This window comes from Oncorhynchus kisutch, linkage group LG14 (assembly GCF_002021735.2).
Source record: "Oncorhynchus kisutch isolate 150728-3 linkage group LG14, Okis_V2, whole genome shotgun sequence".
In the NCBI taxonomy this organism is placed as follows: domain Eukaryota; kingdom Metazoa; phylum Chordata; class Actinopteri; order Salmoniformes; family Salmonidae; genus Oncorhynchus; species Oncorhynchus kisutch.
Genome location: NC_034187.2, coordinates 28,351,681 through 28,364,548, shown reverse-complemented (window position 1 = coordinate 28,364,548; position 12,868 = coordinate 28,351,681). Strand labels below are relative to the sequence as shown.

The window sequence follows — 12,868 nt, the reverse complement described above, 5'->3', positions numbered from 1 at the left end:
GGGGCTGCCTAGCCTGCTGAGTAGGTATGGGGCGGTAGGTAGCCTAGCGGTTACGAGCGTGGGTCCAGTAAATGAAAGGTTCGAATCCCCAAGCTGACTAGGTGAAAAATCTGTTGATGTGCCCTTGGATAAGAGTGTCTGCTAAATAACTAAAATGTAAATGAATGGCTGGAAGAGGTCTCGGGCCCTCATAACCCCCTCCAGGATCCTCTACCCCCAGAGAGTGGCCCTGCTCTATGCTTACCTGCTTCACATCACTCTAGAGGGATAACATGCTCAGTGTAATGCCCAATGTTTTTTCATCCAGGCTATGCTAACTTTAGGTACCCTTCAGCAGTAAACTATACCAGAATCAATAATACGCAGGTCAGACATTTAGCCTGAGTTATGTTCCCTTCATATTGATTCTCCCAGAAGGTTCCATTCCTCTGTATTTTGACAGCTAATGCTCCAGAAGGTTTCAGTGAAAGGCTAGCTAGCTCTCTTGCCAACAATTAGGAGCAGCATTTTTCCCCCTCTGTTGTGACCAGGGCAATGGGTGCGGCTGGAATGACATCAAACCTGGTCCAGTGGAGCTGAGAGAGGGGGAGCAGTGAGACGGTTGATGTCTGGCCATGGCCTGCTAGAAACAATGGCTGTGTTTTATGACTGCTGCCTAACTGGCCTGGGGAACAAGTGGACACCCAGGCACCCCAGAGCAGGAGCAGGGGGGAGGGGGGTCAAGGGGGAGAGGGGTCAGCCCTGAGAGAGACAGGGTCAGGGAGTACAAGCTGCCCTCTACATGCACTGTATGCCCTCACCCAGACAGGAGCGGGGCTTGTGGCTTGTCCTAATTGTGGTAATACATTCAAACAAGTTGGTAGTTAGTTATAAACAGTATATTTTGTTCTCTCTCACCTTGGCAGCCAATTCCATCTGTGGTGCCTGTGGTGTATCCATCAGGGCAGATGCAGAGGTAGGAACCCTCTGTGTTTAGACAGTCCCCATCTCCACAGATCCCCCCAGACTGACACTCATCCACATCTGTAATGCATACACACACACAGAGGCAAACATGACAACATGACAGGCTAATCGGATAGTTAATCAAGGACAGTTCATCAATACACACACAGCTGAACAGGAGAGGACGTCACCCCCCCCCCCCCCCATCCTAAGAGAGAGGGTGTGAGTGTGTGTACCTCTGCAAGATGTCCCGTCCACCATCTCCAGGCCCGATGGACAGGAGCAGCTGTATGAACCAGGGTTGTTGGTACACTGTCCTGCCAGACACAGACCGCGGTCCTCACACTCGTTGATGTCTGCCGGGGGACACGTAGGGAAAACAGACACACACAGTGCGTAATGTAGCGTGACACATTCCCACCACAGCTGGGAGGTCATTAGGTCTTAATCCAAGTGGGTCCTCAGTTTGTCCTCCAAATAAAGCGGCCAAAACTTCAAGGAAAGTGTCACAACCTACCACATGAATATACCTCATTTTCATCTTTTACATCAGGGAATTATGACGACTCAAATCGCATCTACTGCACAGGGGGTTGGTGGCACCTTAATTGGGGAGGATGGGCTCGTGGTAATGACTGGAGCGGCATCAGGGGTATGGTATCAAATACATCAACACATTGTTTCCAGATGTTTGATGCCATTCCATTTGCTCCGTTCCAGCCTCCACTGATCTGCAGGTACTCGTTTACCACGCAGAGCTGTGACTGACTACGAATAAAATCATCAGCATAAGAAGAGAACTTCCCGCAGGAATGAAGGGTCATTAGAGTTTAGTCCCAAGTTTTAAAAAAGTAGTACCTTCACAGGTAAGCCCATTGGGCGCAAGCGTGAAGCCAAGGTCACAGGTCATACAGGAGTAGGAGCCCTCTGTGTTGCTGCAAACGCCCATGGGACAGACCCCTGGGGACAGGCACTCATTTATGTCTGAAGGAGAGGGGGGGAGACAAAGAGAAGAGAGATGGAGAGAGCGAGAGAGAGGAGAGGAGAGGAGAGGAGAGGAGAGGAGAGGAGAGGAGAGGAGAGGAGAGGAGAGGAGAGGAGAGGAGAGGAGAGGAGAGGAGAGGAGAGGAGAGGAGAGGAGAGGAGAGGAGAGGAGAGGAGAGGAGAGGAGAGGAGAGGAGAGGAGAGGAGAGGAGAGGATGAAAGAAAGAAAGAAAGAAAGAGAGGAGAGAGAGAGAGAAGAGAGATGGAGACAGAGGAGAGAGAGAGGGAGACAGCGGAGGGAGAGAGAGAGAGAGAGAAGAGAGAAAGATGGAGACAGAGGGGGAAGAGAGAAAAGAGGGAGAGCATCATAACATGAGTGAGGTTAGATCTAGCCTAAGGAGCCAGTCTCTCAGTCTGCCTCTGGCCTGACAACATGACTAATGGCTGAATGCAAGGAGCCAGTCTCTCAGTCTGCCTCTGGCCTGACAACATGACTAATGGCTGAATGCAAGGAGTCAGTATCTCAGTCTGCCTCTGGCCTGATAACATGACTAATGGCTGAACGCAAGGAGCCAGTCTCTCAGTCTGCCTCTGGCCTGATAACATGACTAATGGCTGAACGCAAGGAGTCAGTCTCTCAGTCTGCCTCTGGCCTGATAACATGACTAATGGCTGAACGCAAGGAGTCAGTCTCTCAGTCTGCCTCTGGCCTGATAACATGACTAATGGCTGAACGCAAGGAGTCAGTCTCTCAGTCTGCCTCTGGCCTGATAACATGACTAATGGCTGAACGCAAGGAGCCAGTCTCTCAGTCTGCCTCTGGCCTGATAACATGACTAATGGCTGAACTCAAGGAGCCAGTCTCTCAGTCTGCCTCTGGCCTGATAACATGACTAATGGCTGAACGCAAGGAGCCAGTCTCTCAGTCTGCCTCTGGCCTGATAACATGACTAATGGCTGAACTCAAGGAGCCAGTCTCTCAGTCTGCCTCTGGCCTGATAACATGACTAATGGCTGAACGCAAGGAGTCAGTCTGCACGTACAGTAAGCAAAGCCTCCTTTATTAGCTTGCACTGACAGTGCTTTATTAAAAAGGGTGGAGAGAAGTATGCGGGACAGGCATCTATTCCAAAACAGCAAGCTATTACAGGTGGTGTATAATTACTGTATCAACAAACACTCATGGCTCTCTGTTATGTGATCATTGGAAATTCCTTGCTCTGGTACAGATTGTATTTCTTACAGGGGAAATAGTGAAGGCCATTGTTAAGTGAATGGAATGGCTTTTGGTTTGCCTGTGGGTCAACAGAGGAGTTCCACAGTTTGTGCTGGCTGCGTAGGAGCTGGGGAGTGGTTGGTTTCATTTCAAATTAAGCCGTTAATCTTTCCCTGGCATGAAGACATCCATTAAAATCCAATCAAAGTCTGACTTGGACTTGTTTTCAGGATTTTCCCAGGGCAAAAAACATTTCGAAAAAGGAGATCTTCTTCCTAGTCTCGATCCACCCTTCCATTAAATGACATTAGAGTATGAACTGGATCTGTGCTGTTCATCTTGAGGAGAAGAATAGGAGGGCGGGGGTGAGTGTGTTCCAGAGGTTAGACAGTCTTACCCTGGCAGTGGGAGCCGTCCTCAGACAGGGTAAAGCCAGTCCCACAGCTGCTGCAGGAGAAGGATCCAGGACTGTTCCGACACAGCTGGCCTGGGCACACGTTAGCCACCAAGCACTCGTCCACATCTGAACAACAGGACAGAGAAACAGAGAGAGAAGGCCAGTTAACTACATACCTGAACTGTAGCAGAGGATAGAATGCCTGGTGGAAAACATGACCACATGCCACATGTAATCATTTCGATCCATTTCTAATTGATATGGCATAGAGTTCCACTGTCAACACATCTATCTCTCCAGCTGATCTATCAGTGGGACAGGCTGACTTCACTGTGTTTTATTTGAAGCCCATGTCTCTTTCTTTTGAACGCGGATCAGATGGATGGTGCCAGAGGGAGAGGGATGCAGGATCCAGTTATGATGTGATGTCTGGGAGGAGTATTTTGGGATCTTTAGCTAAGGAGAGGGGCTTTGGGTCCAAGCCGTCACACCTGACATCATTTACAGGTTAAATAAAAAAATAAACAGACAACCTGAGCCTGCTGTTAACAAAAGGCGATGTGGGAGAGAGGCCTGGATTCACGCGGGGCCCAATGGGGGCGTTACCTGGCACACTCACTCACATCTGTCACAGGCAGGGCAGAGGTCAGAGCCTAACATGCTCATAGAGCACTCGGTAACACACGGCCTGCTAACGCACACAAATGCACAAACTCAGGCACGCACGCACACCCCAACTCACATGTACGCAGGAAATGCGTCCAAGACTCACCATCACACTCCAGCCCATCCTCAGTCACTCTATAGCCTGACCCACAGGTGGTGCAGGTGAAGGAACCCTCAGTGTTGGTGCATGTTCCCTTGGGGCACGTAGTGGGCAGCTCACACTCATCAATATCTGTAATACACCAATACGGTCTTTTAAGTAAAACACCACTCCTTTGATGGACCATTAGATGTGGTTTCAGGGAGAATGGACCGACCTTCACACAGCTCTCCGTCTAGGGAGACGCTGTAGCCTGAGGGACAGGTGATGCAGGAGAAGGAGCCCTCAGAGTTCAGACAGATCCCATTAGCACACACAGACCCAGACTGGCACTCATCAATATCTGCAGGAGACACCAGACCAGCACAGACATTAATTACTTTTGGCAAACAAACTATATACAAGTATTGCGTTACAGTTTTAAGACACACCTAGATCACAGTAACAGAGACAGATATACAGTTGATGCACGCAAAGGGCATCCTTTACAGAAGGCGTGGGTGAATGTTCCAGCTGGGGAAGGCTTTGGCTGGACTCACCCTCACACCTCTGCCTGTCCTGGGACACCCTGTATCCGTCTTTACAGCGGGTGCAGGTGAAGGAGCCCTCTGTGTTGGCACACACCCCTCCCAGACACACGTCTGCCTTGGAGCACTCATCCACATCTGGAATAAAATGACAGATTGACATGAAGAATGAACAGTAGGAGGCTACACACTGTCTGACATGCTTTATCTGTCTATGGTGGATGATGATCCTTCAGTGTGTTGCCTGAAATGCCAAAGGTTGTACGGGTTCCATACCTTCACATCTCTGTCCACCCGCTGATCGCTGGAATCCAGGTCGGCAGTTCTTGCATGAGTAGGAACCTTCGGAATTGGTGCAAATTCCCGCGGGGCACACAGGTGTAGCACATTCGTCAACATCTAATAAAAACAATGAGGCATTAAAAGAGCCATAGAGAGCTCAGAGCTCGAGGAGAACAGCAGCATGCCGTGAAGGGTCGTATTCCACACATCTAATCTTTTACAGACCTTCACAGGCCCTGCCGTCAGGAGCACTTTGGTAACCAGGGTTACAGCTGCACCTGTGGGAGCCATCCAGATTGACACACCTGCCATGGAGGCAGGCTCCAGGGAGCAGACACTCATCCACATCTGGAGAAAAGACCGTATGTTGGAGGACCTTGTTAAACCACCACTCCTCCTCACTGTTAACAACATTTATTAAAACCCCCTGGACCTCAAAGGCTTCTTCAGTAGCACCATTTCGGCTTCAGAGAACTGTTTATTTTAATACCGAAACTGGAGAATGAATGATGTGGGACTTATGTTTTCACAAACAAGTACCTTGGCAACTGCTGTTGTCCAGAGATGCCTGGTATCCTTGGTAACAGCTGCAGCTGTAGGAGCCCTCGGAGTTGACACACCTACCGTGGGCGCACGCCGATTGGTCCAAACACTCGTTGACATCTGAGGGTCAAGACAGGTCACCAACATTCAGGTCACCACGCACAAAGACACATGAGTTTCACTGTGACAGATTTCAGACAGTAAAACACCCAGAACCCACGACATGATTAGTTGGAATATACTGTACCCTGTGAATGTTTGTTATTATCTATTGCCCTGCCTTAATCTTTTCCAATTCATGCTCTAAGTCAATACACATGACAATGTCAAAAGCAAGTTATTTTTGTGGAAGAAATCATACAGAAATGCTGTATGATTTAGTTGACTCCAAAAGGCATAAAACAAAGACTATATTTCATGGCTCTCTAAGAATTTGCCAGGCAGCTCCTTCCTCTGTGCGTGTGATAGAGAGCATCTGTGTGTCTGTGAGTGTGTGAGTGGGCAGAGTACAACTCTCTCAACACAGTTGTGTGGGCAGGTTCAGTGTGAGGTGAATGACACAGTAGAAACAGAGGGCTACTGCACTGAAAACATTCAGTGGAATACAGGCAGGGCTTTGTGTGTCTCGTCTCACGATGGCTCTAGCCAGACGTCTGTCAGTACGGCCCAAAACTTTGTTTCTGCAATCTCCTGGCATCTCTCAGTCCTCTACGATAAGCCCGACATGAGGCTGGAGCTGTTCTCTCTATCGCACAACCAATTAGGCTTATCCACAACGCAGCCAATTGGGCTCCAACTACTGTGCTACAGGCAATTGACTGAGGCAAACACTGGAAACAAACATAGAGAACACACACGCTGCTTGCATACATGGTCCCCCGTTTTAGTTGAGTTCCATCACCCATGTGGATATTAGCCTGTTAGTGGGGGTTTTGAACCAACTGTATTTAGCTCCTCTGTTCCACCTCATTTCCAGAGGAAGTGCAACTCAGCAGCTAGTCATACTCCACATCACAATATAGAACGCTATGAGTGCATTGATTGTATTTGTTTAAAGACCTACGAGCAGAAAATAATGGAGCCCATGTAGTGTTGTCTTTGAAGGGAAAGTAATAAGCCTGGAGTAATCAAAGAGCCCGTAAGGTCGAGCCTTCTTCCAGCATAGGAGTCATTGGGAAGAAGTTGTAGAACGAGCCAAAAAACATGAGTTCACCTTTCACAGGCCAGCTCAGTCAGGGAGGACTTGACCTTTACACAATAATCACCTCAGACGCTAAAATATACAATATTCTTCTGGAGGGGGCGAGAAGGAGAAGATGTCACAATACCAGCCTGGAGCGTCTTACGTAACAGGAACACATCACGGTTGGGTGGGGGTTGCTACACTGGGACGTTGGCTCGTTCAGCATGCTACAGACCTTGTATAGTGTGTCATGCATTGTGTATTGAAGCCCTATTAAACCCTCGTAGTGGTTTTATAGTGTAACAGAGGCAGTTATATGTTTGTCTGACAGGGCCTTTTAACAGTTGGGTAATATTGACCCCTTGACCCCTTCATACATCTCAGTCATCACTCCAGTCCTCTCCCCTTGACCCAGTAATAAAGACATAGCCCCGCTGGGCTCCACTGCTGAGGCCGGAGCCATCCAAAAATAATAGGCTGTTTGTTTAAGGCTGAGGCCAAGGGAAAATATTTTGACTCTCACAAATTGAAGTATTACAAACAATCTTTTACAGCAGCAGATGATATGAAAAGATCAGCAATAACAAGGGTGATATGTTTAACCCATAACAGTCTAAGCACTGTCTAAGCCAGAGGGGGGGTTCTACTAAGCTATATGGAATTGTTTTAAGAAGGTCATACCAAGGATAATTTAGCTATTTCATTTAGAATTGAAGTATGTTTTTTAATTTGTATTTGTCCTTACTGCTATTAGCCCATACAAGCGCATTGAATAACAGATTCACTACACGGAACAACAGATAGTCCCCCCAAAAATAAAAAATAAGTGTGTTCTGAAGTGTCTGTCCTATATCTGGGAGATATAAGAAAAATCAGGAAACATTTGTTATTTTTTCCCACGATTTTAACCCCATCATTCTTGGCATTAAACAGTTTCCATATTTACAGTCCTTCCATAAATGTTTTCAACTGGAACCGGGGGACCTTCAGACGAATCTTGTTCAGCCTGTGAGCGTCCTAGAGCAAAACATGTACGTGTTCATGAGAGTCTCACCTTTCCACAGAGGGGTCATATTAGTGTGTGGCCCAAATCGTTCGGACGCTACAGACGATACTGTGAGAAGACTGGTTTGGTCTGACAAACACCTGTCACCTTTTCACTGCAGATGCGGAAGTGCGACAGCGGCATATTAAGACGCATCCAATGTAAAAAGATTTTTATGGAGATTTTTTAATTATGCTCATAAAATTTCAGCGGGGGCGTGGACATCGACTCTAGGGGGTTGAACAGTATGGGTCGGGCCCTGGGGGCTAGGGATTGGCAGATATTACAAAAATAATAGAGCGAGGGAGAGTGAGGGAGGGAAGGACCTAGCCTATGAGTCACTAAATCACTGCCCACGCTATGAGAGAGCCATCACTAAAGCCCCGCCAAGGCCTCTCCTGCGAGCGCTGTGGTTGGGGTGCTGTGGTAGTCCCCTGCACATAAAACATCCAATATTAACCCCTTTGAAAAGAGTATAACAGCATGAAATACGTTTTCCACTATCCTTAATGACTCCAGCCCTAAGAGCAAAGCCATAAGTGAAAAATCTAATTCAGACAGTCCAATTTGGTTGCAAACTGTAGAGTATCAGGCCTGTCAACATGTCCTTAAGACCATTCACGGTTGCACTGATGACATCTTATTGGTCATTTCTGGTGTTGCCAACTGCAAGCTTTGCTTACGTAAAGTGTGCCAGGCAGGCTGGGGGAATATTATCAAATCATAAAGAAGTTTAAGAGGGAAACCCAGCTCATTTCCAGGCATGGCCCCTGGAGGCCCATCTTACCCAGACATCTCCCGCTGGCAGCCCTGAACCCGGGGCCACAGACCTGGCACTGGAAGGAGCCTAGGGTGTTGACACACCTTCCACTGGGGCACGGACTGGGGCCCTGGCACTCATCTACGTCTGGCAATGGAACAGGGGAGGGAGAGGAGAGAGTGGAGTTGAGGAAATACCATTAAGATAAGCCTGGATCTAGTCTCTACATTTACAAGGGCACTCGCACACTCACACACACACCAATAATCATGCCCATATCCTCCCTCTGGTATTGCCTCCTATTTAAAGTCTCCACTTTGTTTTTCCCCTGGCTCAGTGCTGAGGAAAATACAACAATGTCTGTTCTGTGGCTGGATTAGATATGAACCCTAGTGCAGCCAATAAACACCCATGGCCAGCATTGTGATGTTCTGAAAGTACAGAGTATCAAGGTTGTCTGTCTCTGTGCTGGATTCACCTTCACACGGCCCTTTCCAGGACTTGGCGTAGCCACTCTTGCATTCACAGGTGTAAGATCCCTCCGTGTTGACACAGTCACCATCCTGGCACTTGTTGGCCATGTCACACTCATTTATATCTGCACAGAATCCCAGGAACAAGTCAGAGAGGGAAGTAACAAAGAGTGGCTATTGTTCTATGAATATGGCTCATTAGAGAAACATTGCTAGTCTGAAATTGGCCTTAAATTGCCTTGAAAAACAACATAAAATACTGTTTGAAAATGATGACACATTACACTTATATAGCACGTTTAAAAAGCTCAAATGTGTCTTCTTAGAGCATCATTCATATTTAAATCTGTCTCTCAGTTCCCCTGGTCGCTCTGGGGAGGGCTTTAGCTAGTATTCTCGTGTGAGAGCACCAGCTTGTACAGTATTTATGTGAGCAGTGAGAACATCACTGGGTGAACATCCCTTCCTAAAACTACAGCACCCAGCATGCTTTTCCCCATCTCACCCTGGCAGAACTTCCTGTTCTGGGTGATGACCTGGCTGTAGCCGCTGTAGCATTGGCAGGTGTAGGAGCCAAAGGTGTTCACACAACGGCCCTTCCCTCCACAAGGGTCCCCCTCACACTCATTCACATCTGGACAGAGAGAGGGAAGGAGTGAGACAGACAGACAGGGAGAGAGAGAGAGGAGGGGAGAGAGACAGAAAGACACAAATAAAGAGAGAGATAGATATAGAGAGAAAGAAAGAGGGGGGAGAAAGGCAAGAGTGTTCCATTTCAGTTCCATTTCACCACTGGAGACCTTGTCCTTTCCAACCCTTCATTCTGGAGCCCCTCCACAGTGCAGAGTGGAGTGCAAGCATTCCTCAGTGATGGGCCAGAGCAGGGTTTGGACGGCGACTGCAGAGTGAGGTAACGGATCACAGCTCCGTGGCAGCTCTCTGGATTGCTCCGACCTTGTTGTCAGGCGTCGCATAAAGGGTCAACATAAACACAGGGATCGCTTTCACTTGGCTCTTGAGTTCTCAAGGCCTCTGTTCTTGTATCGTATGTGGTGTGAACGGCGAGGCTCGTGTTAAGACAATGATATGGAGAGCTGACAGAACTCCCGGAGAAGCCCCCTTTGCCCACCCAGCTATTCCCGTCTTACCGATGCAGTTGGTCTGGAGCGCGCTCAGCTTGTAGCCGGGGTCACAGTAGCAGGTGTAGCCTGTCTGCACTGGCACGCACAGCCCATGGCCACATATGGTTGGAGTGATGGAGCACTTGTCAATATCTGTGAGGAGATACTGACACTGACTTACCTGTGTGAACATTCAATACAATACAATACAATAAAATACAATACCAACAGACATGCCGTGTTCGTCCTATCCTATTAAGTTGTCTTTTCCACACAACTCTTCTTAAACACTGTCTACTCCAAAGAAAGTTTACTCGTTCACCACGTGTTTTTCTCCATGGAAACGCGCAGGCTGTTTTATGGCAGGCTGCATGGAGGGGACACGTTTTACTGCGGTGTAGTGTTCAAACATGTGGCAGGGGGCGCTCACTAAGAGTCAGGATGACAGGGAGGGGCCATGCACTGTTATGCCTGTCATTGGACTTGTCAGTTGTTTGTTTCAGTCCAAAGTGGTTCTTGTAAACATGAGCTGAGGGTGGGCTGCTGTGTTTGACTCAGAGCTCTGACCCTCTCCATAGGATGACTGCGAGTCACAAACACACAGTCTTCTCTCTCTTCTTTTCATGCAGGCCTGGCGTCTGTCCAGTCCAGACAGTTTCCTCTTCCAAAAGGCACACTCTCTCTGGTTTCTCGCCCTCTCGCCCTCTGTGCTGCTCGGAAGCCTGAAGCCAAGTTGGCTTGGGGGAGAAGGTCCACGAAGAGGACAACACATCCTCTGCTTCCCCTTGCTAAACTACGGGTCAGCCCTAAGAAATGTCTATCAAACAGGCCTGTTGGACATTCATAAGTCACAAATGAACTGAGAAATCCCATTTGTATCTAGAAAGCATAAAGTTGAATTGCAATTCTACATTTAAATAGTTATTGGGGAGCATTATGAGTAGACTGTTCCAATTCATTCAATTACCAAAGCTTGTCACCCCATTAAATCAAACTAAATCTGCGTCTGCTAATGTACTGTACTCATCTAGCATCAGTGGATGTCGAGGCACAGTGGCCAGTGCAGTGGAGACCATGAAGTGTATTGTGACCATGCCTCTCACCTGTGACCTGAGTGGCCACATTGATGGAGGCTGTGTCCTTGCCCTCAGATTCAGGCCCCAGGTTGATGGGAGAGTCAGGAGTCACTTTCTCTACCACATCTACTGGAGACAGAGTTGGAGGACAAGAGAGAGGGAGAGAGACAGAGAGAGAAACATAGAGAGAAAGAGAGAAGAAAGACAGAGAGCGAAAGATAGAAAGACGAGGTGTCAACGTGTCAATGGGCCAATGGGGAGAGCACACTGGATATCCAACAGCCTTGGCTGCTGCTACTTTCCCCTGAGTGACCCAGTATCTGCTTTTCCAACTGGCAATGGCATGACAATCACTCACAAGGTCCTCCTACGGTAGCATGGCAGTGATATAAAGATGAAATATGCCCTTTCTGCTTGCTAAAAACAGATAACAGACATCAATCAGCTGGACCCATAGATGGACTCAACCTACAGACTGTCAATGTTTTCATTGGCAGGGGAATCCCGGGGCAGGCTGCCTCTGCTGTGTGCTTTGTGTGAGCAATTTATAGAAAATGGATCAGGACTCCATGTGCCTGACTACTGGATGAATCTCTGCTTTCTCTGGCACTCTCATTGGTTTTATCAATGCACCATGAGGTGTAGGATCACTGTGTAAAAACACCACAGTAAATTACAGGCTGAAACTGTGATTATGAGTTATGAATATGAACAGACACTATTGTGACGAGGTTCTTTGATGGATTGGGATTTAGATACATTACCTGGGTACTTCAGTGGGGAGTCAGTCGCAGCAGGACGCTGTGGAATAAGCAAGAATAGGTTAGAATTTGGTTATAACAAAATGTGTTTCTCTCTCTTCTGACAGTTTTTACCATCAATGTATTTTTCATATCGATTGCAATGACTTAATACCATAGGAGTCTTAAAGCTAAGACGCTGTGGTTTTCTTCTAAAATAAACATTTCAAAAGCATGTGTTTTTTTCTGAGAAGAGGAACTCACCGGGTTCAATATTTCCACATCTGTTTGGAGAGAGACAAGCGGCCGTGTTATCAGTAGAGAAAAGTGACATTCGGTTAGCATTACCATGCATTGTCATTGAGATATCAATCCATGTTCTCATCGGGCGTTTTACTGTTTAGACGCCATCTTAAGGTCTTTGTTTCCAATAAAACTCATCTTACAGCACATTTATCCCTAAAGCCAGGGAGAAGACCTTGACTCTGATCATGTACTATAGAGCCTATGGAAACATTTGAAACAGATATCTCAGATAGTGAAGACACAATCCCTAAATATTTATGGTCTCCTTATATAAATAATTTTGCTCGGGCCATGCCGATAATTTATCTCATAACTGTAAATCAGAAGAATGTTTCACAGAAGAGCCAGAGGTCGCAGATGTTTGACCTGTGTGGATTAAGTACTCTGCTCAAATGCTTATGGGAGGTGTATTCTGACAGATAGGGAAGCGAATACTGTTTGATATTTAGTAGATGAGGATAAACCTGTTATCTGTGGAGATAAAAACATCCTGTTGATGTTTTC

General features: G+C 47.3%; 1 protein-coding gene across 2 annotated transcripts in view; it reads right to left on the bottom strand.

The window, feature by feature from the left end:
- Positions 1-12,868, bottom strand: part of LOC109904043 (latent-transforming growth factor beta-binding protein 2) — a 143,011-nt gene that overhangs the window by 19,797 nt on the left and 110,346 nt on the right. For both annotated transcript variants that reach the window (XM_031788191.1, XM_031788192.1), the window contains exons 13-29: positions 12,323-12,342; positions 12,083-12,119; positions 11,346-11,444; positions 10,270-10,395; positions 9,627-9,755; positions 9,127-9,246; positions 8,676-8,795; positions 5,658-5,780; positions 5,343-5,465; positions 5,112-5,234; positions 4,848-4,973; positions 4,526-4,651; positions 4,315-4,440; positions 3,543-3,668; positions 1,804-1,929; positions 1,182-1,301; positions 898-1,023 (exon numbers count right to left, since the gene is read on the bottom strand). In XM_031788191.1, coding sequence (XP_031644051.1) covers positions 898-1,023; positions 1,182-1,301; positions 1,804-1,929; positions 3,543-3,668; positions 4,315-4,440; positions 4,526-4,651; positions 4,848-4,973; positions 5,112-5,234; positions 5,343-5,465; positions 5,658-5,780; positions 8,676-8,795; positions 9,127-9,246; positions 9,627-9,755; positions 10,270-10,395; positions 11,346-11,444; positions 12,083-12,119; positions 12,323-12,342 — 1,896 coding nt within the window. The remainder of the gene's footprint in view (positions 1-897; positions 1,024-1,181; positions 1,302-1,803; positions 1,930-3,542; positions 3,669-4,314; positions 4,441-4,525; positions 4,652-4,847; positions 4,974-5,111; positions 5,235-5,342; positions 5,466-5,657; positions 5,781-8,675; positions 8,796-9,126; positions 9,247-9,626; positions 9,756-10,269; positions 10,396-11,345; positions 11,445-12,082; positions 12,120-12,322; positions 12,343-12,868) is intronic.